The sequence below is a fragment of the Mastacembelus armatus genome, chromosome 15 (assembly GCF_900324485.2).
Source record: "Mastacembelus armatus chromosome 15, fMasArm1.2, whole genome shotgun sequence".
Lineage (NCBI taxonomy): Eukaryota > Metazoa > Chordata > Actinopteri > Synbranchiformes > Mastacembelidae > Mastacembelus > Mastacembelus armatus.
The window spans coordinates 12,932,434-12,958,091 of NC_046647.1; the positions used below are offsets into that span (position 1 = coordinate 12,932,434).

The 25,658-nt window shown below is 41.1% G+C and overlaps 2 protein-coding genes across 4 annotated transcripts; both read right to left on the minus strand.

The window, feature by feature from the left end:
* Nucleotides 1-1,934: 1,934 nt before the first annotated feature.
* On the minus strand, nt 1,935-7,931 carry drgx (dorsal root ganglia homeobox). Its single transcript, XM_026309662.1, has 7 exons — nt 7,862-7,931; nt 7,616-7,704; nt 6,739-6,839; nt 6,089-6,190; nt 4,202-4,374; nt 3,717-3,829; nt 1,935-3,624 (listed from the first exon to the last, which is right to left on the minus strand). The coding sequence occupies exons 2-7, from the start codon at nt 7,671-7,673 to the stop codon at nt 3,245-3,247; spliced, it is 927 nt and encodes a 308-aa protein (XP_026165447.1). The 5' UTR covers nt 7,674-7,704; nt 7,862-7,931; the 3' UTR covers nt 1,935-3,244.
* Nucleotides 7,932-9,292: 1,361 nt separating this feature from the next.
* Nucleotides 9,293-24,779, minus strand: ercc6 (excision repair cross-complementation group 6). 3 transcript variants are annotated; one of them, XM_026309530.1, is made up of 22 exons: nt 24,647-24,779; nt 23,967-24,157; nt 23,625-23,853; nt 23,290-23,410; nt 22,806-22,920; nt 21,738-22,440; nt 20,135-20,266; nt 19,443-19,601; nt 18,387-18,522; nt 17,915-18,085; nt 17,410-17,586; nt 16,062-16,178; nt 15,507-15,602; nt 14,563-14,781; nt 13,601-13,711; nt 12,933-13,052; nt 12,568-12,662; nt 11,901-12,046; nt 11,175-11,780; nt 10,888-11,056; nt 10,716-10,794; nt 9,293-10,624 (listed from the first exon to the last, which is right to left on the minus strand). In XM_026309530.1, exons 2-22 carry the CDS (start codon nt 24,145-24,147, stop codon nt 10,172-10,174), a joined length of 4,335 nt encoding a protein of 1,444 aa, XP_026165315.1. In that variant the 5' UTR covers nt 24,148-24,157; nt 24,647-24,779; the 3' UTR covers nt 9,293-10,171. The 3 variants fall into 3 exon arrangements, with proteins under 3 accessions (XP_026165315.1, XP_026165318.1, XP_026165316.1); XM_026309531.1 differs by having other exon boundaries at nt 10,172-10,624; nt 21,738-22,437; XM_026309533.1 differs by lacking the exon at nt 14,563-14,781.
* Between the last annotated feature and the right edge of the window lie 879 nt (nt 24,780-25,658).

Below are 25,658 nucleotides of genomic sequence, written 5' to 3' on the forward strand. Positions count from 1 at the left end.
GGGAAAGGCTGATCTAATCCCTTTTTAACTAAATCTCTGTTCTCCCTTCAAGCTCCACCCACGTGCCTCCTCATCCACCATATTCCTCTCCACGCTGGTTACTGAGTAACATCCAACTCTAGATTTCTACCGTCAGACTAAACAGCTTCTAAGACATCATCATCCATTATTTGCAACTTGCTGCTCTATTGTATTGCTTTGCTACTTACTTTGGGGCCCTCAATACTCAGCACTTGTTAAAAATGGTTTTGATTAATAAAATTTAATTTACAAAAACTTCCCTCAGCAAAAATTACACAGTGTGTGCTTATCTAAACTGCTCACTTTTCCCACTGAGGTTTGAAATGAAGCCTTTTGTGAGGAGCCTGGACTAGTTTCCTGCTCACTCAGTCCCTCTAGTGGACAAACTAAAAATGCATGTCTGATTCCATTTGGTCTGAAGTTCTTGACCTTCTTGATAAATTATCTAAATATTTGCACGCTGCAACTCTCCAACTTTGTTTCAGTATCACTGTATTCTGACGCTATAGGGGACTGTATGCATTGATCACAAACGCTGAAGATGCTCTTGCCTGTGCTGAGTAAGGAAGAGCAGAGCTGTGGTTATGTGGCAGACAGCAGACAGGCACATTACTTGCTGCATTAAGATATGCTTTGTTTGTATTATCTCCATTCAGAGATGAGCTTAATTGATTCTAATTGATTGGGATATTGATTAGCTCTGTTGCAGGAATTAAAAGCAGAGATGATACTGTAGTGGGGTGTTTTGGTCCCTCAGTGTATCAGGCCTGAATGCAACTTTATGTCTGACTTTGGAAGCAGGGTCCTTGAATAATAAAATTTAGGCCAGTGTCAAGCTAAAGAATGGTATGTGTTTCTGACTATATTGTCTCTTTCTGTGTGCTTTATATTGTCTGTAGTTGGGTACATGTGCTCAACGTCTCCCTGTTTCAGGACATATTTCCCCACATCCCTGCAAAATATTTCATTACTGCAACAAAAGAAGCCCATTAACTGCACTGTAAGAACAGAGTTCAACTGCTGTCCCCCATATTCACCATGTTTGTCTGCTTTTCTGGCTGCTCTCCAGCTAATTTGATATAACAATGCTCCACAAAACAGCCTCAGGACTTTTTTTAGGTGACAGAAAATTATCAATGATGCCACATGCACAGCTGAATGTCAACACCAACTTGACTTGTTTATGAAATATTAAAGCAGTGAATTATGGGCACCATGCAGAACTTAATGATGATCGGAGTCATTATAACTTCAGCATCCTTTGTTTTGGCTAATGATTAAATTCCACAACTACTGTATTCAATTTTGGAGAGATTGAATGTGTTTTTCACGTCTTTTGTGCAAGTTGGCTGGATTCCGTTATCCATATTGGTACATTTTTGGAAAAGGAGCTGATTTGTATAAGGATATTGTGTTATCATTGGCTACCATGTCACAGGGTTTAAAATCAGCTCTGTCATGCACTCAAAATCATTATATTAGGGCATGATGTTTTTAGTAATTTTATTTTTGGGCAAGAATAGATACAACAGAGTACCTGTTTTATAACGGGACTACGATATTATGTTACCAAAAAGACCAAAATGATATGTTGTGTTTTTAAAGCTTTATATGGTCAGAATTTCACCTTGATGCACTGATTTATTTGTATGGATGGTTTGTGTGTGTGTGTGTGTGTGTGTGTGTTTGTGGGTATTGTTTTTCAATAAGATAAAAAATCTCATGTTAATGTCACAAGAGCACATCTCACAATCAGTGAAAGTGTCATTTTATTGGAATATTTGTAAGGTATTTACAACATGCACACACTGGTGTAAAAAAGATGTGAGTGCTCGGAGCTCTGTGTACAACCTGGCACGACTTCTGACATTATCTTCCTCTTCTGTGTCACCAGGGTGTCGCCTCATCAATTATTGAACCAGTACTTCATGGTAATACATAATTTCTTATCAATTATTCATGATAATGTGTGTGTAGTTTACTTAATTGTGTTATTGACTATCAAAAGTAATTTCCTGAAAATCCTCAAGGACGCAAATTGAATCAGCCCAACTACTGGTTGTGTGCTCTGCGGTTAAGTATTCTCAGTCTGATCAGCTGATCCTTTATTCAAGAGTCAGTCTACTGAGCAGAGATATTTAGGAATAATGAATCAACAAATGTATTGCCTCATGATAAACTACCGTGCTGAAGCTGCGAGGTGATGAGAGATTTTTTTCTAAAATGTAAATTCAACAATAATAAATAGCATGTTTCAGGTTTAATGGGGTTTATTAAAAAAAAACGCTCAGAGAGAGAGAGAGAGAGGAAGAGACAAGAGAGAGGGCAAGCGTTCCTAAAAGTAAATAAATAATAAGAGTCACGATTGCTCTCCTCTCCCGGCTTTAAGGGAAGCTGATAAATAATGTATCAGAACAGATGGCTGGAGCGAGAGGCAACAGGAGAGGAACATGAGCGACTACATCTTTAATTGTTTTAAAGAACATGTCACAACAGGACTGGTGTGTTCCCTGTCTGCTGGCGCTACAGATGTGCTAACAGAGTGGAAGGGACAACCGGCTGCTCTGTCACTGAGTCTGCTTCAGCCTCCCTGGGGTTCACACATGAGCATACTGTATTCTGGCACATGTACACATTTACACCAAAAAATGGCTGATTAATATTAAAGTGCACTTTCACTTTAAAATTAAAAGAATGAGACGATTGTTTGAGCCCATTGCTGACCTGATGGCATTAACATTATATTGCCAAAATCTTCACTGCCCTGCCATCAGTTCTACACTTACAGTTTACATGCATTAACATTCACAATGTACGCATCGGTCCTCTTCATGAAAATGAGAGGAACTGCATTAGGATTATTTGAATTCACATTATCAAATAGATCTTTGTTGCACACATGTTGTATCTATGTTAGTCCATCAAATAGAGTCCAAGAGTGCATGAAGACAGATATTGATCCAAAAACCACACTTGTGCTTTTATGGGGATAACAAAGCCCAAAGTATTCAGCATTTCTCACAAACAATAATAATTTACCGTCAGATAAATAGTTCGTTTGCATCCACACATGGTGATATCAGCAAAGTCCTTTCCAGGCTGTTTCTGGAGTCAGTCAGGGGTTGTGCTTAGTCACTCAGAGTCGGACCAGAGCAGAGAAGTAATAACAGGCACGGTCACACAGATTTAGGGTATCTGTACATCCATGTTTATGTCCAGCACCTCACTTTTTCTCCAGTGGGTCCTTGGAGCAGTGAGGGTGTTTGTCAGGACTGCTGCCCAGGACTGAGACCTTGGTGGCCGGGCTGGGACTGGAGCTATCTCCTCCTCTTCCCACGGTGCCGGGCACATCGATGGGAGGACCCAATGTGGGCCTCGCCACCCCGGCTGCACTCACGCCAACTCCAGACAGCACTCCCACACCAGCACCAGGCCCGTTTGCCGCACCCAGCAGGTTGGCAGACTGCAGAACAGCCTCGGAGTGCTCACGGGCCTTCATGCGCAGGGCGGCCACGCTGGCTGTGCGGTTGCCCTGACAACCATAGGGCGGCAGGAAGGACAAGCCCATGGGGTCAGAAACACAGCAGGAGCACAAACCATTTCCTAAAATTTAAGAAAAAAAAAAAACTTGCGGTGAGAATACTGAAAACCTGATTTTGATCATCACCATTTTGACCAGCGAGAAGAATATTTACCTTTCAGTGTGGCGACCTGTGAGAGGGCCTGGGCGTAAGTGGCAGAGTTGAGGAGTGTGCCTGGTATACAAGATGGGAAGAACGGACCACCAGGACCCACTGTTCTGTTGATACTGGAAAGAACAGACACACAGTATCTAATTGTCTAGTGCAAAGTTTAAAAATGACAAATGATTCTATTATACATTTCTCAGAAAATGTACACCTATTTTCTAATGGTTTCCTAACTACACTGTGCCCTGCAGCTTTAACTGTTTCATAATCAGTTTCATTGGAAACTGAAAGGGAAAATCCCACTCCCACTATCAGTGAGGTTTGTTTTGTTTTGTTTTGTTATGGAAGATATTGACAGAAAGAATATCGCTTCTTATTTATCTCCACCCAGATCTGCAGATGTGGACGAGCTACCTTTCTGTCACAAAGGTCTCCTACAAACAGGATATTGTTTCACAACAAAAACAGCTCCAAACAATCATCCGTCTCACCTCTGCTGCATCTCCAGTGGTTCTTTCTGTTTTCTGCTCTGGTCCACTGGAGACTGAGAGTTGATGCTGCGAGCTGGAGGAGTGCCCTCACTCATCTGCTCCTTCCCTCCTTCAGGGTCTGTGCTCCCTCGCTCTGTCTTCCTCCACTTTGCTCTGCGATTCTGAAACCAAACCTGCAATAAAAAATAAATAAATAAAATAAAATAAAATAAAGGAAGACAGAAAGCAAAACGATTAAACCAAATTACTAATTAAATCTGGAATATTGCTGCGTTTCTGACATGATATTATTTTATTAACTGAATGTAGCTTCATATCCATGCCACATTTAATTTCTCTAATTTCTTAATTTCTCTCGCATAATCTTTTGTCATATCACAGACAAACACACGTAAACTTAAAGCTTACAAATCACTCATACCTCCACTTTTCTATCTTGTTAACAACTTTAGGCAAATGCTCTAGTTTTGTCTTGTATATCAAGAAACATTTAACTGTGTCACACCAGTGCTCTAATTTCCCACTGTCCATGACTTATCCCAAAAACTCCACCATCCCCACAGCTGAGAACATATAGCCAAGTTGTGGTATCTTAATCGAATGAAGGTCACTGCCTATAACAACATTTAATTGAGCAATTTTTCATTATCATATTTTAATGACTTCCCACTGACAGTTGTGCTGCCCGAGAGAGAGGCAGCTATGATGAAGTCGTTTATTTCCCTATTTAGTGATTGTTTGACAACATCAGATTCGATTAGGACTGGCTTCTAGCAGGCATTAATCATGATGTGTGAATAGAGGTTAGAGTCGGTGTGCATGTGCTCTGCATCCCTTCTATTGTATGGGAGGTATAAATGATGTCAACAGCCAAACAAAACACATGCATTCATTCGGCATAAAGAAAGGACAACATGTTAGTGGCAGGACAACAATGCAGCCAATGGACTTATCTCACCCCTGCACCTTCCAGCTAGAAGTCGCGCCCCCCTACACACACCCGTCTCTGAATGAGCTATAATTGCTCCATTAATCTCAATTTGCTGCGTGCTCTTAATGCGGGGGAGGCCCATTGACACTTTACAAAAAGGGGGGCAACAACACTAGGAACAGAAAGGAAATTTATTTTCTAATAATAATGTAAGTTTAATATCCCTGCATACTGCGGTGGATTCATGTTCAGATTTAATAATAGGAATGTGGTAATCGGATTAGGAGGGGAATAATTTGTTTACAATCCCTAATTTACAGCGCTGGATTCCATTATCAACCCCGCCATTGGGTTTAAGCGATAGTAAGATGACCCTGGGGAACAAAAGGCAAACTATTATATTTCCCACAATTAGATCTGCGCGCACAACAAAACCCAAAAGCAAATCTGGAATGCAGGAAATTACATACAGGACACATAACTTAATTACATCTGGCCAAGTTTATAACAGCGCATATGTGCAGGGTAGGAGCAGAATATAAATTGCCAAATTTAAGGTGCGTCTGTGTTTTTATTCTTTGTGTGTGTGTGTGTGTGTGTGTGTGTGTGTGTGTGTGTGTGTGTGTGTGTGTGTGTCAGTCAGAGATGGAGAGAGACAGAGAGAGAGAGAGTTGGAGGTTGCAGGTTTTGCCCTCTTTTAAAGCACATATCGTTTTCTGTCTACGTTACGGGAATGGGATCTGCATGAATGATGTATCCCTACCTTTGAGACGCGGACAAATTAGTGAGGAACATTATCGCTGGTTAATTATGAATGACCGATTAATCAAGCTAATCTAATATTCACCATTATGTTGATGTTATTAAAGTACATCGCAGGAATGACAGAGTGGCTTAATTTACCCTCTCCTGCATGGTCAAACGTGCCCAGGACGCATTACGCTGCTGCAGCCTACCTGCACCCTGGCCTCGGTCAGGTTGATCTTCATGGCCAGCTCCTCCCGGGTGAAGACGTCCGGGTAATGAGTCTGGGCGAAGACAGCTTCCAAAGCCTCCAACTACATGGAAACAAAACTCCAGTTACACTTTAAATAAGCTTCTCATCTCTACTTTCTTTTTTGCCTTCTTTCTTTCCCCATCAGGTCTATGCTGTTTAAAAATATAAAACCCATATACTCGCTTATACATTTGACAGGGACATCAGACTATGAGATGAAAAAGTAAAGAAGCCTTAAAATAGGCTTTAAAAAATTGGCCTAACATCAAATTGGCCTGCACACATAAGGGAGGGCAATTTACAGTTTTGCCCACGCAAGATCTCCAAAAGGACGAATATTAATTTCTAGAGGTTTCCTAATCTTGTATTTTTATTTTCATACGTGTGAAGCCAATATGTTATTTTCTTTTACGTTGCTGTCGCATCAAACCAGTTATGAAGGCCTTTTTTGTAATGACAGGCTCCTTCATTTCACAAGTCCTTCATTTGTATGTTGTTTTATTCTTTTCCTGGTTTTTAACACCGCTTTATGTGAAGCTCAGATCTTACTCGTTACCGTCTTTTTTTGTTTCTTTTTTTTTTTTTTTTGTTCCTAAAAAATCATTTTACCTGTTGCAAAGTAAACGTTGTTCTGTTTCTGCGCTGTTTTCTGCGTAGAAATCCATCATCAAAATCAGCCGGGGCGTGGTTGCCAAAGCCGCTGGAATTCACTGAAAAGAAAAAGTTTATCAGAGAGAATCCAGTCACTGAGTTAGAAAGATTGTTGTAAATCCGTGTTTATGTTTAAGTGAAGTCAGTAAATGCGTCTGACAAAGAGAAACCTGCTTTCGCGACACTAAACAAAGAATAATAAATGTTGGCCAAAGCACATCAGGTTAGGGGAATTATTCTCTGGCGCGTTTTGTATTTCCATTAGATGCATGAAACATTGATGGTGGGTGTCTGAGAGGAACCATGACGGACTAAGAGCCATGACACTTAACATCTGTGCCCGGGACAAAACGCCCCCTCTGCCCCGGGGCCAAACCACCAGCGCTTTTCACCAAACCAGCCAGCTGACTGATCCAGCAATCAGACTTAACCCTTTAAGTTCTTCTTTGTGGGGAAGAGAAAATCTAATAGATGTTTCTGGAGATGCGTTAAGCGTCCAGCACATTTAAGTTTAGTTTATTCTTTAAAATATCTTTCTGCAGTGATGAAAACCATATAGTTAATTTATCACTGCGTGAACATAAGATTTAGTTTTATAGGCCTGTGTCACTGACGTTATAAATTGAAGGTAGTCAGATAAAATAAAAAAAAAAACTGCTGAGGCCTATTCTCCAGCAACACACACACACACACACATACACACACACACAATACTTTGTGTGCGTAGCGACGCAAAACTTTACAGGCTCCGGCTTGGTCAGAAATGTTAGAGATAACTCAGCTGAATGAAATAAACAGAAACAGAAGGTGGAAAAACGCAGGGGAGGAAACTTACATGTGTTGGAGCGGCAGCACTCTCCGTCCAGCTGAGGCGGACAGTGAAAGTAGAACATCCTGGCGAGTCTCTGAGCTGCGAAGCTGAACCTGGAACAGAGACAAAAGTTTCAGCCCAGAGCCTCAGATCAGCAGCTACCGTGAGATGCGGACGGCACATTTAACACACAGTGAATGCTCCTAAGAAAAGGTGGCAGAGTGCGGGACTTAGGAAGATTGAAAGTTGATGCGAGAAAGAGCATCCTACCTGCAGTGATGATGCTGGTGTGGGTGAGTTTCCGCTCTGGAGAGAAGTGGGTGCTGCACTTAACACTGACTCTCTGACTCTGTCTGGGAGTGTCCAGATCTCTCTCTCTCGCTCGCTTGCTCTCTCCTACACACACTCTCTCTCTCTTTCTCTCTCTCTCTCTCTCACACACACACACACACACCACACTCATCTCTCTCTCTCTGTGGTTCTCTCTGGGAGTGTCCAGATGTCTCTATAACTGTATAGCTGTCTACAGAGTGTTAAGGCTTTCAGCTAGTGTCGCAGAATCTCACGCCTAATTGGTCCTAATCGGATTATCATGGCTTTGTCTCACTCACCCCATACCCCTGGTGTGTGTGTGTGTGTGTATGTGTGTGTATGTGTGTGTGTCAGAGAAAGACAGAAAGAAAAGGGGGAGAGGGGAGATATACCCAGGGTGGCAAACGGCAGCTCTGCTCTGGTGCCAAAATATTCATCACAAGTGATTGTTATTCCAGAGTCAAGCATATTCCCTAACCATAAACATGCACACATACCCGCTGCACTTTTTATTTGGTTCTTTCATATATTAAAAAAAGGAGGATGACTGCTTTTGGGTTTTAGATTGACTGTCGGGTGGGTTAATTGCTCGTCAGGGTGTGTTAGGGGGTCCACTTTACAAGGGGTTGCGCATGAAGAACACTCACAAGGCCAAATTTTTGATTTTGTTCACAGCAAGGGGTCCTGCGATTTATTTCGCTTCCTCAGATAAATGATCTGCTGCGGGACCCTTTCAATTAGTTTTAAAGCGCATCTGGGACGGCAGAGCGCAGACGCCATGCGTCTCTGAGGTGGAGGCAAAATGAGGCTTCGAGAAGCAGCTGAAATTTAGAAGAGGAGTGCGGGATTGGACTAAACCACATAAAGTGCAGAAAATCCCTTCTAATGGCGCGTAATTGGTTCTGTAATATCATTACACGCGGATAATGGCCAGTTACAGGGCCCCGCGCTATTAAGGGTTTCCCTGGCGTGCAGCGTTTATGTTATTAAAGGGGGAATATAATGATATTTTAGTTATTAAATGCGCGTAATTAATTTATGCACCACTGAAAATAAAGTTGTTATTATGACCTCGGTGAGGTGAGTGGAGAAAATTGAAATCAAATAACGGTTGATAACTTTATCCCAATATTTGGTCTAGACAACTCTGACAGGAGTGCAGGCCTGAAAGTGTGAGAATCTGCTTCCTGTCAGCGCCTTTCCCCCGCCCTCCATCCTCAGATGATTACTTCCAATGACTAAATGAAATTACACTCTCATGGCCGCTGGTTACAAACAGTTTTACAGGCAAACTTTAAGAAGGTTTTGCGGCTTTTGGCTCTTATATAAGTTTTGCACAGGTGAAAGTTCACAAGCCTGCGCTCTTCATAGAAATAAGAAACTCTAAAGGTCTTTCTAAGACAAAGAGCTTAATTTATGTCACATTATATTCCAACACCACTATTACTGTTGGTAATAAGGAAAAAATACAATTATTTTTTACAATGATTCAATTAAATAGGCCTTAACTTTTAATCCTGTAAATACATTTAAAATAAGCAAATGCATGCAGTTACAGAGGTTTATTGCATGCAGTGTATTCAAGACAATGCATCAACAACTTGTGATGTTTTTTATTTTTTGTAAAAAAAAAAAAAAAAACTAGATAACTAGATAATTGGAGGTAGGTCATTTTAGCATTTCCCGCCTGCCACCCACCAGTACTTGTATATTTGTACAGTCATTTAAAATCTGCTAAAACTTATGGTGATTGGTCAAATGTACAAAATGATTTGATGGAGACACATTAAAAAGCTGATAAGTGAGGCTGTTGAGGTACCAGTCAATCTTTGTTCAAGGTAACCCAGTTTTAACTTTGACACAAATACAAAACATAAATTCAAGTATAACAACGTACAAACAACGAACAGAAGAAGAAGAAGAACTGCTATAATGCTGGAACCAGCACAAAACTCTCCCACTGCAGCTGAAATACAGTAAACACTGAACTGATTTCCCTTCAAGACTTAGTTAAATGATAATTAACTGATAATACTGAGTTTATCAGCTAACTCAACAGTCCATTGTACCGTAAAAATGGCTTTCCTACAAACTGTAATAATGTGAAATTATCCATTTCGATCTAGTGTAACTGATTTATTTTTGTCAGGCAGACATCTCAATTTGAGACAAGTTGACAAAAAGATATTTTAGGCTTGAATTCTACAGGCTCATATCTGGCAAGTACTCAAATATGAATCACAGTTCAGTCTTTGCTCTGCGCTTCATTTAGCGGAAGTGCTCCTTCAGTCTCCAGATGCCCTCCTGACCAGATGTCCTATGGAAGTCACAGATGCTCCTGAGAAGCTCTCTGAAGACAGGTGCCTGTTTCTGGGTCAGTCTTGGTTTGAAATAGCCCAACACTTCCTGGGTGGTGGCCTGTCCGTCCACATTCGCCTGGAAGGCCACAAAGTTGCGCAGATCCACCAACAATTCATCATGCTTGGTGGGTGGTGCTGGGGGGGAGCTTGCTCCTGGTGTTTCAGAGCTATCACCCTCTTCTTCTGCTTCTTCTCTTTGGCTGGAGGGCACACTAAAGTGATTACGGGCTCTCATCTTGGCCAGCAGAGACGCGGAGGAGAGTGGGGTGGAGTTTGAATCACTTTCTGCCCCTTCCCCACTGAAAAGAGCTCCTGTACTTGGCTTCTCTGACTTTTGTACCTTCTTTACAATGGCAGCATCCTAAAGAGAGAACCAGATGAATTTACACAACATGGCAAAAAAAGCTACCATGAGTGTACTGTATATCTTTTCATAATAACTCTAGTGATACCTTGCATTTAACTGGAGTAGGGACAGACTGAACAGAAGGGACAACCAGGAGGGAATTCTTCTTTTGTCCAAAACGTTTCCTGAGAAAGCAAAAAGGGGAAAGCAGATATGTTTGTTTAAAATGAGATTAGTGAAACTCTTAACAACCCCAGCATGTGAGTGAGACTGCACACCTTGCAGGTGGGGGAGGGGGTCTACTGAGGGCCAGCCTGCACTGCTGTCGAGAAAGCTTAAGAGCTTTCATGGCATCTTTGGCCACCCTGTTTGCTTCTGCCTCCACAAGAACATAGTCAGGGTTGGAAGACTCCATGATGGTGTCATGCTGCATCACACTGTGGATTCCTGAGGAAGAAAGACAAGTCCCCACCCATTAAAAATAAAAAACTGTCAATACAGATGTGCACTGAGACTAAATATTGCATGTTTTATACGGCAGAAAGGAAGTGCACAAGAAGCCTACCAGATTTCTTAAAGAGCTTTGCCAAAACATAATCGTCGGATTTCTTCTGGTCCTTTGTCTCAACGTCTTCGTTTTCTGCTTTTTTATACGTCCTTTTCTTCACCAAGTGAGAAATGCGGTGGCCTTCAAATCGAGCATCCCCAGAGTGTTTGTGTTTCTTATGTTTGTGTTTGTCTGGGTCAGCTGAGTCACAGTGTTTCCTCTTTTCCCTGTGTTTTTGTGGACTAGTGAGGACAGAGTCTTTATCTCTGTGTTGGTGAGAGCTTGGTGAATTTGAGTTTTTGACTGCTGGCTTTGCTGCATCCCAGTCGCTGTTATTCTGTTGTTCATGTGTATTTACTAAAATATTTGGCATAGCATCCACACTATTCAGGCTGGTGCTCTGACTGTCTGCTGGGACATTTGGTTCAACTTGAGGTTTTTTGCTGCATGGAGAAGTGTTGCTGTCTTTTAAAGAAGAAAAGTTTGTTGAGGAGTGTTTGCTGTCTGCACCAGTTCCATTAAGGTTTGCTGAGGAGTGTTTATATTCATTGCCGCCATGGTTTACCATGTGTGATGACCTCGGCCGGGCGGGTTTCTTGGTTGCCTTAACATCAGAGCCTGTGCCTGGTAAAAAAAACAAAACATGTGAGGTGAATTGTTTAAAAACTTATTTTGGGAAGGAATTCAGATAATATAATAGGTGAACAAAACAAAACAGACAAAGAAAAAGAAAAATTCGCATACCTGCAAATATGGCACTGGTCTCTGTTCCCTGAGCTCCATCAGGGTCAGACAGGGTAAAGAGCTCATAAATGTCGTTAGACTTGAAGAAACGTCTTTGTTTGGGGTCCTTCAGAACACGATTGGTCAAAAACTGTTTGAAGATTTGCCTGAATTAAAAAAAATGATAAAATACAGAATTAGACACTTTAGTGTAATTTGCTATTTTACCTCAGCAGGCAACTCGGATCCTCTGTCACCACAGAGTAGTTTGGCTGATGGATGAGAAAATTAGTTAACCGCACTACTGTAGGTATCAAAATAGAATCCCTGCAGTTCTTCCAACTTGCTTTCAGAAAGCACTTTACAGGCACAAACCAAACAGAGCAACGGTTTAGAAGTCCTAGATTGGCCATTTAATAATGCAGGGAAGCTTTTCAATTACTGGGAACTGGGAGAGTGCAAGTAGTAATAGAGGAGTGATGTGAGCAATTAGTCATGTCATTACGAATATTCATAAATGTGTGAAGTCAATAGAAAGACAACTAAAATAAAAGACAAGAAGAGAGAAAGCACACAAACCACCGCAGGATTTTTGAATATCTCTGTTTTTTTTTTTATTATGTTCTGTAATTAAATATAATGCGTACAGCCGTGCTGACATGCAAACATGAAAACACTGCTGTCTGACCTGTGATAGATTTTCTCCTCGATGGTCCCTGCAGTCAGCAGTCTGTAGATCGTCACTTGCTGTTTTTGGCCGATCCTCCATGCTCGTTCACGTGCCTATGAACACCACATTCAAATAAATGATTAAGGTAAAAAGTTGCAGTAAAAAAAAAAAAAAAAAAAAAAGGAAATGAATTATTTCAAGACTAAAGAGCAAAAAAAAAAAAATCAAGGTGGGTAAACTGAAAAGCAAGAAAGGACAGTATCAACAAAAAAGGTAAATTTATCTCACAAATAACACTGCCCTTGGAATAACAGAATAACTCATGAGAAAAAATGGACTTGGCGTGTGTTTTCTTTAAATTATCGTGCGTGTGTGTCTCTAACCTGTGTGTCGGTACTGGGGTTCCAGTCTGGGTCGTAGATGATGACTCTGTTGGCTCCAGTCAGATTGACTCCCAGACCTCCGACTTTAGTGGTCAACAAGAAGATAAAAATGGATTTGTCCTGCAAGAAAGAAAGGCAAAGGAAAAAAATGCCAGTGATTAATGAACGTCATGTCCAGACTTTCATACTCATTCTGACAACGACCTGGGAGTATATTCATATAAACACATTTCATTTGTTCACTTAAAATTAAAAATAATATCAAAGTGAGACGACAATAACCAGTTAAACAAATTAAACATTATATTATAATATTTTTAAACAAAATATTTTAAAAGAATAAACTTGCTTAATGTAGGAATTCATTTTAAATTGCCATAAAAAAATGTACATTTCAATTTGAATGTGTCATACGTTTGCACTGAATAACATAGTCCGATGTTCCTGATAAAGTCTTTCTTCTAAAGATACACATATACTGTTCTGATACTTGCACATAGCTGTATTTCAGTAACAAGACAATAGAGTACATCCAACCTGAACAACAGATTGTCATCAATTAGTGTTTCCCCCTCAGTGTGAGCAGGGTTCCACTGAAGCATTTTGTCCCTCAGGACAGGATTATTCATGGGAAACACTCAGAGCCATTAGGGATGACTAAATCTTACCTCGTTGTAGCGAGCGATGAGTGGCTGTCGGGAAGCTATTGTGGTAGTGCCGTCCATTTTCAGGTATGAATAGTTATTCTCCCTCATAAACACCTCCAAGATGTCCAGCATCTGTAAAGGAGGGAGACGACAAAGACAGAAGAGAGAAAGTGAGCGCAACAGAAAGAGAAAGAGGTGCTGAGGTTTGGATTATCTCTAAAAGGATTAGAGCAGATTAATATTACATGGACAGAGATACCGACATGGAGGGTCTCAGGTTCCCTCTGAGGTATAATCTCATTGGTATTGACTGCAACAGCTGGGGCCATTCTCTCTCTCTCTCTCTCTCTCTCTCTCACACACACACACACTCACACACTCACACACTCGCTCTCATTCACAAACACACAATTTTACACACAAATGACCTTTTGTACCTCATATGAGTGACAATTAATTTTAAAAATATACTTTATGTATGTATGTATGTATATACAGTGTACCCCTGCCAAGTCGCGGTTCAGAGTTCGCAGCCTCAGTCATTCGCGGATTTATCCTTAGAACCTAACTAATAATTGTTTGCGGAAACCCCTGCAATTTCACAGAAACCGCAAATATTCTCCACAATTGTTTATGGCTTTTTTTGCAGCAATATATAATTTTTCATACTTTTTAACAATAAATTAAGAACAATATAATTTACTAATTTAGGTCACTAATTTATTTACTAATAATGTATTAAGGTGTATGTATGTATTAGGGTATAAACTATAAAAATAGGTATTTTTTTTACCACATCCAAAATTTGCAGATTTTCACAATTGCGGTGCTCTAGGAACCCCCTGCAAATTTTAGGGGTTTATAGTGTGTGTGCATATATATATATATATATATATATATATAAATAATCCGGTAAGGTTTAAATTAATTATTTTTTTTAGCAAAGTGATTAACTGGGTCATGCAGAGCAACGTGTTTCTAACCTGTCTAGACTGACTGAAGAGCAGGACTCTGTGGCTCTGTTTAAACCAGAGACGCAGCAGTGACTCCACCACTATCATTTTGCCCGAGCGTTTCCAAAAGCCAAAGTGTTCCTCCTCAGTTAGCTGGGCTTCTGGGATTCCCCTCAGCATCCGGGGGCCGCCCGAAAAAAGGTCCGGATGGTTACAGATCTTACGTAGTGCTATCAAACCTGAGAATACCTAAACCACATTAAAAACAGGAATAAAATGTTCTTAAAAAACATTGTTTTTTTTAATGATCACAAAATTGGTGAGGTGATGCTGCTATGAAAAGGTTCATAGATTTCACTGCATTTTACAGCACTGCACCTTTAAACAAACAGTTACTATCATCTACAGGAATGAGTTACATAATTTATTTACGGAATATAAAGGCCTTGTTTCTTGATGAAAGCCCTATGGTCACTGCATTAGTAATGGCGGTTAATGGACTGAGAGTGACCACTGAATATGCCTATAAGAGCGTGTGTGTATGCGCAAGCTGCTGTTGTCACCCTTGGCTCTCCAACCATGTCCATTTGGTCTGTGGTGATATACAGTTGAGTCTCTCTCTCAAGGGTCTGGCTAATGTGAGAAGACCAACTGCACAACCTCCTTAAAGAGAGGATGTTAAAGAATACTAAAGTCAAGCTATTGGGGCTTTAACAAAGTTTACATGGCAAAAAATGTATTCTACTGATGCCAACTCAAGATGTCGATCTTTAAATGGACAAGAGCACGCAGAAACAAATACAACCGTTTGTGAGCAAAGAAGTGAAGTGGAATTCATCAGTTAGTTGGTTAAATAATGAATTAGACAAGCAATGTTCCTGGAAATCCTCTTGCCTGAGTTTTGCCCTCATCCTTGTAATGCAGCATGAGTCAACATAAAGTGGACCCATTTTAACAGTGAAACCCAGGCTTACCTGCATGTCCCCATTAAGTATTTGGTAGACCTCTTTGGAATCTAAGAAAGTCTGATACACCTGCCGCTGATCCTCTGTTAATCTGCAAAACAGAACCTACACAAACATGCACACACATATGTAGACACAGACACAGACACACACACAGAGCAGTGCAAAGTGCGTAATGAGCAGTGAACATCCGTTTTAAAGCCCCTTGATGAAATGCAGCCTGTGAGAAGAGAAATTAGAGGGCAACAATGTGTTTTTGGAGCCACTGCTGTCCTGAGGGACTGACTTAATGAGCTGAAGTGGACTGAGAAGTCAACCAGCGTCAGCCGCGAGGACAGACCAGAGACCAGCCACCTTAATGAATACCTGCTCCTTTTACTTTACTAGGACTTTATTAGCCGGTTTCACCTGACAAGAGCCATGCGCATTGATCAAATACTCCTTAGACGTGGTGCATAAAGTCACATCCAATCAGATAAATGCCTCCCCAGTTAAGTGATCCAAGAGTGAGAGTCTGTTCAATACTTACAACAGGGTCAAATGTCTTAAAAGTATGAGCAATACCTGTTCATTTTTGTCAGGTAAAGAGAGGTTGGCCTTGACGTCTGCCTTCATTCTTCTGAGGAGGTAAGGATTTATTGTGTCTCTCAGCACGCATGCGCACTTAAATGCTGTCTGGACCTGAAAATCAACAACAATTAAGCCTTTTAGCACTTACTAAAACAAAAGCAGCATTCAGTTCAGTGTGTCGGACAATAACATCGACACTCACAACTGTCAATGTGCATGTTTCCTGAGGCATGATTGCCATTTAGCCCATCTTTCACCCTCTCTCAGTAACTCCCTCATGCTGCTGTCCCTCTCAGCAGTACAAGCCATTAAACATTGAACAGAGTGCTGCTGGTCCTCGAGGGACCGAGCCCTTCTCCTTCATCCCTAGTGCTGGTCAGTTCCACTAGAAACAGAGGAGCACCAGGTCCCAACCCACACCAGGAACCCTTCTGCAAACAACCAGATATACCTTATCTACAGTCCATGCTAAGAGCCAGTTAACCTTTTAAACATTAACTCACTGGGGGTCCACAGAGGGATCAAAGATACCCTGGGCAAAGCTTGAAGGCACAATAACATGATGGGATTTAGAACTCCGTGGAGGTCAACAGAAGAAATGGAAGGCAACAGATGATCCAGTGATCTCTACACAAGCTGCTGAGTGGACTCACAACAGGGTGCAAATGCTTCAGTAATGGATCTTATATCTACTTGAGCCTCACCAAGCCCCACCCCCAAAACTCTGGGGTCTTTACATACATCTGGTTATACAAATGCAAGAAAATCAGCCAACCAGAGTGCTTCTTGCTCTGAAAATTTCAAGAAGAGGATAAGGCAGCAGAGCTTAGCCCTCTCTGACCATTTAATAACATTAATAATTAGTAAAGGTTTTTATTATCGACAGCGGAAGAAGCATCAATAGCCGGCTTAAATAATTAAATCCATACAGTCAGTGGGTTATTAACGACTGAACACTAATGACAAAGGGCTACAATCTAGCTCATTGGCCCTCCACTTTAGCTTAGCCTCTCCCTCTCTCACACACTGGGGATGTACTGAAGTTCCTTTGCATGGACCTGCATTATCCTGCACTGCACTGCACTTAATGGCTCTGATGTTTCTCCAGCTCTCCCTCTGACCTGCTCCTATCTAGTGCTTAAAAATTGAAGACCGACTCATGGTCAGTCTTTACACCTGGTTTCTGCTTTGCTTCCAGGTGTTTCAGGTTTCAAATGTAGGGATATTTCTTTTCCAACTTTTAAAAGTTAAAAAATGTAGGAGAAGGATTCAGAAGCAAAAATGAAACAAATTCGGGATTTGTTTCATTTTTGGATTTGTGCATTTGTTTTTGTTCCAGTACCTGAACAGGTGAGGCATTGCTGTATCCTCCCATGGTGATTGGTACAGAAAACTGCTCCATGAAGACAGGTAATGTGCCCAGTTTGCCAGGGAAGACAAAGTCAAACAGCGACCACAGCTCCTTCAAATTGTTCTGCATGGGAGAGCCTGATAGGATGAACCTGTGGGGAGTACGAAACTAGAAACAGGGACAAAAATTATATAAAATATATTATATATTGTGCAAAATATGTGATTTTCTAGCACATTTCTGTTGCAGTACCAAGATGAATGGCAACAAACAATGTTTTCCACATGTAGACAAATTAATCCTAAACAATAATGGCTGTGGGTGTATAACTGTGGAGATGGAGAAGCTAGATTGTTATTACAATTTCAAAGTGGCTATTACTTTTTAAATTCTGCTCAACCTACATTTATACCAAACCAACAGTTGTAGCTACGGAGCTGATCCTTTGTGCGCTCTGGCTAAAATGTGTATGTCCATAAATGTGTGCGAACAATACCTGTTTGCATGCAACAGTAATTCCAGCATTTGGATTCCTGATCTTATGGCCCTCATCCAGTATAATGTAGTGCCAGTCGTATCGCTGCAAGGTGTCTTGCATATTCCTCACAGCTGAATATGAGGTTATCAAGATACCATGACATGAGGCTATCTCTGGAATGAGCTTTTCCTGCAACAGAAAACAACAAACACAAACTTCTTTCAGTAATAGGTCTGCGTCAGTGCAAATCTTAACCGCCTCTGATATCCTGTACTTTCAAGTGTCCAAGTAGGGCATCTCTCTCAATGTGGTTTGAGATGAGAGGGGAAAAGGGGAGAAGGTTAGGAGATAATGCTGCATAAACAGATCTCTAGTGCCCCCCAGAGGAAAAACAGACCCTGTAGAAAACTTTCTAGCTAAATTATGAACATAAAACTCACACACAAACACACACAAACACATACAAACACACACATATCCACACACCTACCTTGTTGCTGGTAAAGGACCCAGTTTCATGTAGAACAGCCACTCTGAAAGGAGGCCACCACGTGTGAAACTCCTTCACCCACTGGTGCATGACTGTAGCCGGACACACGATGACTGTAGGGCCCAGGCCAACATACCTAGAAGCAAACACAACAAACTTAGAGATGTTTAATCTTGAACCTGTATTTAACATATGTAAATAAGGGAACTCTGGGTTCATTTACCTTTGGATAAGGCAGCAACACTTAGCTATTTATAGTTACAATTAGTATATAAAATCATAGAAAATTAAGGTTGTAGTGCCTGTGTGTGTAATTAAGTGTGTAATTATGAAAATATGCTTTGCTTGTATGTACAATGGGGTAATGCATTCAGGCATATGGAAAGCAGTGGAAGCTGAGATTATGCATAGAATAATGCAGGAAAATTATCCAACAACAGAGTCTAATTCCACAACTCCAAGTACTCACTGTGATTTATAAATGAATTAAAGAAGGTGCATGACCACATGCTCAACTCCTCTGTGAAGATTTACAAGAGCTTTGTCAAACACACACACACACACTGAGAGACACTAATGGGCTAGTATGAACCTAGGCCTGGTGGAAGCTATTGATACTGGGCCATAATTGAGTTTGCAAGCAATCAATTTGTGGGCGTCTGTAGCAGACAGAGTATTGACCATTGGGGATGCTCCACCTCCTAAATGCATGAGTGTTGTTTGTGCAGTAAAACCAGATTATCACCACTACTGTGTCATGTTTTCTATGGCTGATTTGTTGTCCCACACCTGCTCCACCCCCACATGATGAGGCCAAATTTCATTTTGAGTGTTCTAGACACTCACTTTACTCATAGCACACACACACACTCAAATGCACACTGAGTGTCAGTGTTTTCTCTGATGTCTGCAGTAAGAAAGTGAAGAGTCTGATAATTGAAACATGTTTAATAATTCAGATGAACACTCTCAAGCAGAAATCCCCCTAATCAAATATTCATACCATACAGACACACAGTCTCTGGCCACAGTTTAATTGTGTGAGTGTGTGTGTACCTGTAGTTGGATCCTCTGGTCCTCAGTTTGCTGTAGCTCAGTGCAGCCAGAAAGCTGATGACCTGGATGGTTTTACCTAAACCCATCTCATCTCCCAGGATGCCGCCTGCTTGCTGACAGTGGAGTTCCCACATCCACCGCACACCTGTCTGCTGGTACCTGACAATGTGACAAACACATATGGAAAAACTAATCTGCATTTCCTGGTCAATTTGCAAGTTCAAATATGAGAGTAAGCTAACAAATCCCTAACAGATGCAGTGGTGGTCTAGAGCTACACCAGTGCTATCAAGACAAACATAAATTTCATACATAGCTTAATACAGCATTACACATTAAAGTTATTATTACTAATATACTCCAGACGGAGCAAACACACAAGTTGGGATAAATTATGACAAACATGGCATTTTGACAAGGTCAGGGTAAGGTAATATCTATAAAAGTTGTTGAGAACTGCAATTAGACAAATTGAATTTAGCTAAGCTAAACTAACAGTGATCCAATGATTATTCTAAAAAAAAAAAAAAACAAAAAAAAAACAGAAGGATAAAATCACTTTTACCAGTAACTAATAGTGACCTATATTAGCAGTAAATACGTTTTTTGTTAATCAGTGTCAACTGAGCATAAAGGTCTGACTGTCTATATGGACTTTTGAGATAACTCTCAATGCTTCACATTAAACTTACTTGTAAAGTTTTTTCCAGAGGAAACCAGGCACTTTGAAGCCTTGATCAAACTCTGCATCACTGTCATCTGAAAACTCCTCATGTCTTTCTCTTTTGTCCTCCCTTTCTTGAAGACGTTGTCGCTTCCACCTCCTAGTAAAGCAATGAATACCATACATATTTAGTTACAGCAAACCTAGATGGTGAAAAAGGACTTTCTTTACTTTAGTGTGAAGATATTGAGGGTTTAATCAATGTTAGTAAACACAGGCAGCTCACTGAACTAGAAGACAAAGACCTACGTAATATTTAGACAAAGGTTCTAGGGCCCAAATACTGTCAAGCAACACATAATAATTAACAGCTAACAATGTGAATTGTTTGATATTGGGTTTTATTACATTACATTATAAATTTGTTTACCAAAACTGTGAGACGTTCTGTTTTTTCTGTATACACTGGCCCCGTGACAGACTACCGAACCCTAAGAACACTGAGATAGGTCAAGGTATTCGTGCCCTAAACAAGATAAGCAGTTATACACAACGATGGATGGATATTCCATTTACATGTACTGCACTCCTGACTAACTTTAAGAGTTGCCTATACAGGTGTATGGATAGCAAATGTTTTGGGTTGCGGGTATTTCCCTTGAGTGATGGAACATCTACAGCAAAAAGGGAAATGTAAAGGAGAACTGTTTTAATAGTGCAGGAGAGAGGGCAGTTAGAGGCATAGTCGTCGCGCACCAAATGAAGATTGATACAGACAATTAGTAGTGTGAGTTCCCCAGAAAGGTGTGAGGTGCAGGGGATAAGAATCCATCTTCATTTGGGCCTGGTCCTGTCACCCTGCCACGGAACTGGTCCTTTAGCTGGGCCTAGGAGACCACACTCTCTAATTAAGTCAAGACTAAGCATTGGTTCAGTTAATTACACTTTTCTGCCCCCACTCCACCTCCCACCCAACTACAAATACCACCCGCTCTAATAATATCATTCCTCATATAAGGTAGCCTCACCATCCATGCCGTGTCTGTGCTGTTGAATTGACATTCAATCACTGTAGTGTAGAAAAAGGACACATGCCAACACAATTTATTTGGCAGCTATAAATATAAAATCTCATTAGGGTTGCTCTTCCATTAATTTGAGCATTAGAGTGAGTGAGTGTATAAAACCATGTGCAGGAGGATAATTAGGCCACTGTGAGAGCAGAAAGAGAAGAAGAGCAGGGAGTGAATTTGCTTAGTCAAGAAACAGCTGCCAATCTCATCTGGGATTAACTCCCCTTCTGCACTATGGAGCCAGCGGAAAACAACTGTTTTTCTCCTTAACTAAAGGGAATAACAATAGCACATTTGGCATTACAAATGTGATGCAAAGTTTAAGGCTCAGTCTGGTGTTTGTTGACCATGTCAATTACAGGCAGGCATGTCTGCATTCTCTTTAGAAGAATACTTTCCAATGAAAACTTTCCACACCTTTGCATTCAAACGTAACTTCAACTACAAGTGTGGTCTTCACCGACTGTACTGGACAGGACCACATATATAAGGTTGCCTAATTAGTGGTGGATGAAAATAAATCCTGCAAGTTCAAAGCAGCAAGTGCAATTGTCATACCTCATTCGCTGTCTGTAGCATTCCACATCACCATCATCTTTGCATTTTTTCTCTTTGCGCTTCTTATCCTCTTCCTCATCTGAACTCTCAGGGCAGTACTCTTCCTCACTATCCATTTTCCCAACTTTCTTTCTCCCTCTTCCTTCAGGTTTTCTCTTATATGGTTTCAGCTCATACTCTTCATCATCCTCCTCCCCAAAGCCCTCCTCTAGGGCTTCTCTTTCCTCTTGGTTAGGATCTATGCCTTCATCACTGGGCAGGTACTCTGAGCCCTCGCTGTCTGTCTCATCTCCCCCAGTGAGATGCCTCCTTCTTGCTTTAGGGAGTTGTGGCTCAGCTTTAGGCCGGGCCTTAGGATGGGCCTTCAGAGCAGTTATCTGAAGCTTTCGCATACGCTTGCTCAGTTTTTTATCTTTGGATGAGGAAACAATTCTGTTGGCTTTTCCCCTGATCTCCTTGTCCTTGCTCCTCCTCTTCTTTAAAAGAGGAACTCGTTTCCTCTCATTAGCCAGCTTGGCCTGGTCAGCCAAGTACTGGTCGAAGGCTGAGTCCTCAGTAAGCATCACTTTGCGAGGTTCCTTCTTTACCTCCTGAGGGATTCGGGTTCCAAAAGGAGTCATGTGACCCTTCCGGATAAGCTCCTCCCATTCAGTCTCCTGAGCTGGCATAAGCATGCTGCCCAGTGTAGATGGTCCAGCTTCTGCTACAACACCCACAAACGCAGAAATAGATGCAGATGTTGACCATCCGTTCTTAAAAGGCATAGACTGTTTTAAGACAGTTTTATGTCAATTTTAAGAAATATTGTTTTAGTGTTGGGCGGTACATTAAAGATCTTTTGGATTTTCATATTCAGTGTCAGTTTTTTGCCACTTATGACACAATCATTAAACAGGAGCCAACAGATCTTAAAGGCAAACAGTACCTTTGCAGTGACACATAAACAGGATCTAAAACACTGACACTAAAGTAAATGACTTCAAGGTAAACACCAAGGGCGTGTTCAATGTAAATACACTGGGTCAATACACTGAAATAAGTCACAGGCCAAAAATTTAAATGCTTCACCTTCATCTCCATCATCTTCTGCCAAAAGCTCAGCTTCCACCCTTTGGGTATCCTCTCCTCCTAGAATGGCCTGAAGTCGCTTCTGTTTGGCTCTGACTTTCTTTAGCTGTTTCTCCTGAAACAAAAGGTGTTTTCATCAGCCTCAGTGACATCAGCTCAGTCACTATTAATATGAATAATAAAAAATAATTTTCATTTCATGGTTTGTCATAAATTCAATAAGTCGTAACAAGAAAATTGAAACATATTTTAGAAAGGTTTGCAAATTTTCTAAAATCATTTAATCAATCTATTTGCAGAAGTCTTCTGTGCTTTGTGGAAACCCTTTGGGAAGCAGTTACACCTTCACATCTTCCTGAGGAAGTCTCCACGTGTTTTGCACATCTAGTTTTTTTGCATTTTATCCCATTCAACCTGGCACATCATTTGAAAGCTTCTGAGATGGTTTCATACACTTGACCGGATCTATGCCTGCAGTGCTTACTTTATTTTCTTTCTGACGTTTGACCGATTCGATCTTCCTGCTGATATCTTTGCTAGAGGCAGCATAGGGAGACAGTTGCTCAATAATCTTGTTGATATGTTTCAGAGATGCCGTAACAGACCTGGAACACAAACCATAAAAAAACAGTAAGATTTTTCAGTTCTTCTCAGGTTTGTTATTTTCTGTTCAAAATACTGTGGGCTGGGATGTTATAAATGTCACACAAATTAGTTAATTATATGTTGCTGATATCAGGACAAACAAGTAAGAAACAAACTTAAGACTTTCAGGAAGACTTAACAGGAAACACACAGGCTGCTGTTGCTGCCCATTACCTGAGATCATCAAGCACAGACTCGTACTCCTTCTCAGCCTGGGCTTTAGCGGCAGCCTGACTGGCCTCCTGGATTGCCTGGTCCACTTGTCGCAGGACACCTTGCTCAAGGACTTCCTGGTCATACACAGCCACACCAAGGCACTGGAGCTCATCAGCTCCAGAACTGGCAGATGCTGCTTGGATTTGCTGTCGGTCAATCTGTAGCAAGGCTCCAGACTTCTTGCCAGCTAAACGCACAGCAGATGACAATACATTCAGCGACTTGTGTGTTTCTCACAATAAATCCTTTGGCAAGTCAGTTTCCATTCTCTATGTGTGTGGCATAGCTAAGAACCCTCACCTGGTCCAGCGATGGCATGATAGGGTGCAGAAGCCACAGAGCCCTGACTGCTTTCAGGCAAAGAGCAGACCATTGATCCCCCTGTAGCTCCATCCTCCTCGGTTCCTCCCGGGTTCAGGGCAGCGCTGGCCGGGCTGGAGACAGACGGGGGCACCGGCTCCTCTGAACCTTCTGCAGGCATAGTGATGCAGCTGCAAGCAAAGCCAGTCAGTGGGTCTTTTACAGGACCAAGCCTCGGTGACACTGATTTTACTACATAACGTTAAATAAATATAATCATTGTGAGGAACCTTAAATAGGTTATGTTAGTTAATGTATATTAGCTAAGTGGTAACAAATTTTAAGCTAATTAATACATTAATAAGTAAATAAAAGGGAGGGCGAGATAAATATATCCGACCTGTTCAAACTATCTAAATTCATCTCCTTCAACCTGCGGTCAGTCAGACAGTAATGATACACATGTAAGGTTCATTTAGAAACATTCATCTCTCGCACTCATCCATTGTTTACGTGGCTAGGCTAGCCCGCTAAGCTAACATTCACTAACAATGACCAGCGGCAGGTCGGCTTCAATAAAACATCAACCTGTGCACATTCATCCGCAGAGCACTGGCTGTGTTAGCAGTGCAGTCTGGCTAAAATGTAATGTCGGAGTCACAATAAGAAAAATGACTTACAAAAAGTGCAGTTACACAACATCACTGGCTTGGTTTATTATTGCCATACTGCTTGACAAGCTTCCTGGTTTCCGGTGCTCTGCTCACAGATTAACTTGTTGGACTGCGCCCTCTGCTGGTCCACAGCTGCAGGGGCCTTTGCTCTCTAGATGGCGCCACAACACCACTTATTTCAGTTTTTAAATGTGGAGGAACCCACTGAACCAGCCTCAGTGCAATGCAAATATGATCGGCCACATTTAAGCCATTGTTTTTGAGTTTTGCATAATCAGCTTGTGAACTAGTATGTGTAGGAGAAAGAGTAAGACAGTTTAGTGGGTTCTGTGTTGCAATCATTGTGCACCAGATGTTACTTAATGGCCTCTTCCAATAAGTCACTGCAAACTCGAAAGTTATACTCCTCTACAAAACATAAATCCCCTTTTCCAATATAATTTTTTTCCAAGGTTCGGAAAGGTCTGTGTTTCATGGATGTCACAAATGCGAGCAAAGCCAAATTTGTACTTGCATGTCAGAGGAAGTTTATTTCCAGTGTCTTGTAATAATAAATGAAGGACTTAATTAAAATATCCTCGCTGCCTTGTGCTGCAGTGCCTGCACAAAGGCCAGCAATCTTTCCAAACAGTGTTATCTGAATAAACAGACACATCTATATAGGGATGGATATTGCTGTCACCCTTGGCTTAGAAAGTGTAGGAAAATGGAGAGACTGGTCTATTTTATTTGCTTAAGTAGTAAATGGAGGTCACCTTCACTGGAACCTCTCCAGAGACACTAGAAGGCATATGAATTTAAAAAGTACTGGACCAGAAGTAAAGTGTGTCCCAATAAGAAAGAGGCCTTGTAGTTTAATTAGTAGAAGACCTGCAGTGTGCAGAGCTATGATCAGGTAGCCAACAGACACAATGTCTTCTTTGTTGGTTTGCCATCTGGGCTGATAAATTAAAGGCCACAGATAGGAGTTAAAATACACCAAATTATCAAGTTTTTTGATGAATCACCTTTGTTCAGC

What these genes read in the sequence shown, in the direction of transcription:
- ercc6 (XM_026309530.1), bottom strand. Translation starts at nt 24,147, where the DNA reads ATGCCTGCAGAAGGTTCAGAGGAGCCGGTGCCCCCGTCTGTCTCCAGC. An exon ending in AGAAGATGATGGAGATGAAG is followed by an intron (nt 22,441 to 22,805) that starts GTGAAGCATTTA and finishes TGGGTGTTGTAG; the next exon opens with CAGAAGCTGGACCATCTACA. An exon ending in AAAGCTCTTTAAGAAATCTG is followed by an intron (nt 11,057 to 11,174) that starts GTAGGCTTCTTG and finishes TTTCTTCCTCAG; the next exon opens with GAATCCACAGTGTGATGCAG.
- drgx (XM_026309662.1), bottom strand. Translation starts at nt 7,673, where the DNA reads ATGTTCTACTTTCACTGTCCGCCTCAGCTGGACGGAGAGTGCTGCCGC. An exon ending in GTGCTGCCGCTCCAACACAT is followed by an intron (nt 6,840 to 7,615) that starts GTAAGTTTCCTC and finishes TTTTCTTTTCAG; the next exon opens with TGAATTCCAGCGGCTTTGGC. An exon ending in CCACTGGAGATGCAGCAGAG is followed by an intron (nt 3,830 to 4,201) that starts GTGAGACGGATG and finishes TGTTCTTTCCAG; the next exon opens with TATCAACAGAACAGTGGGTC.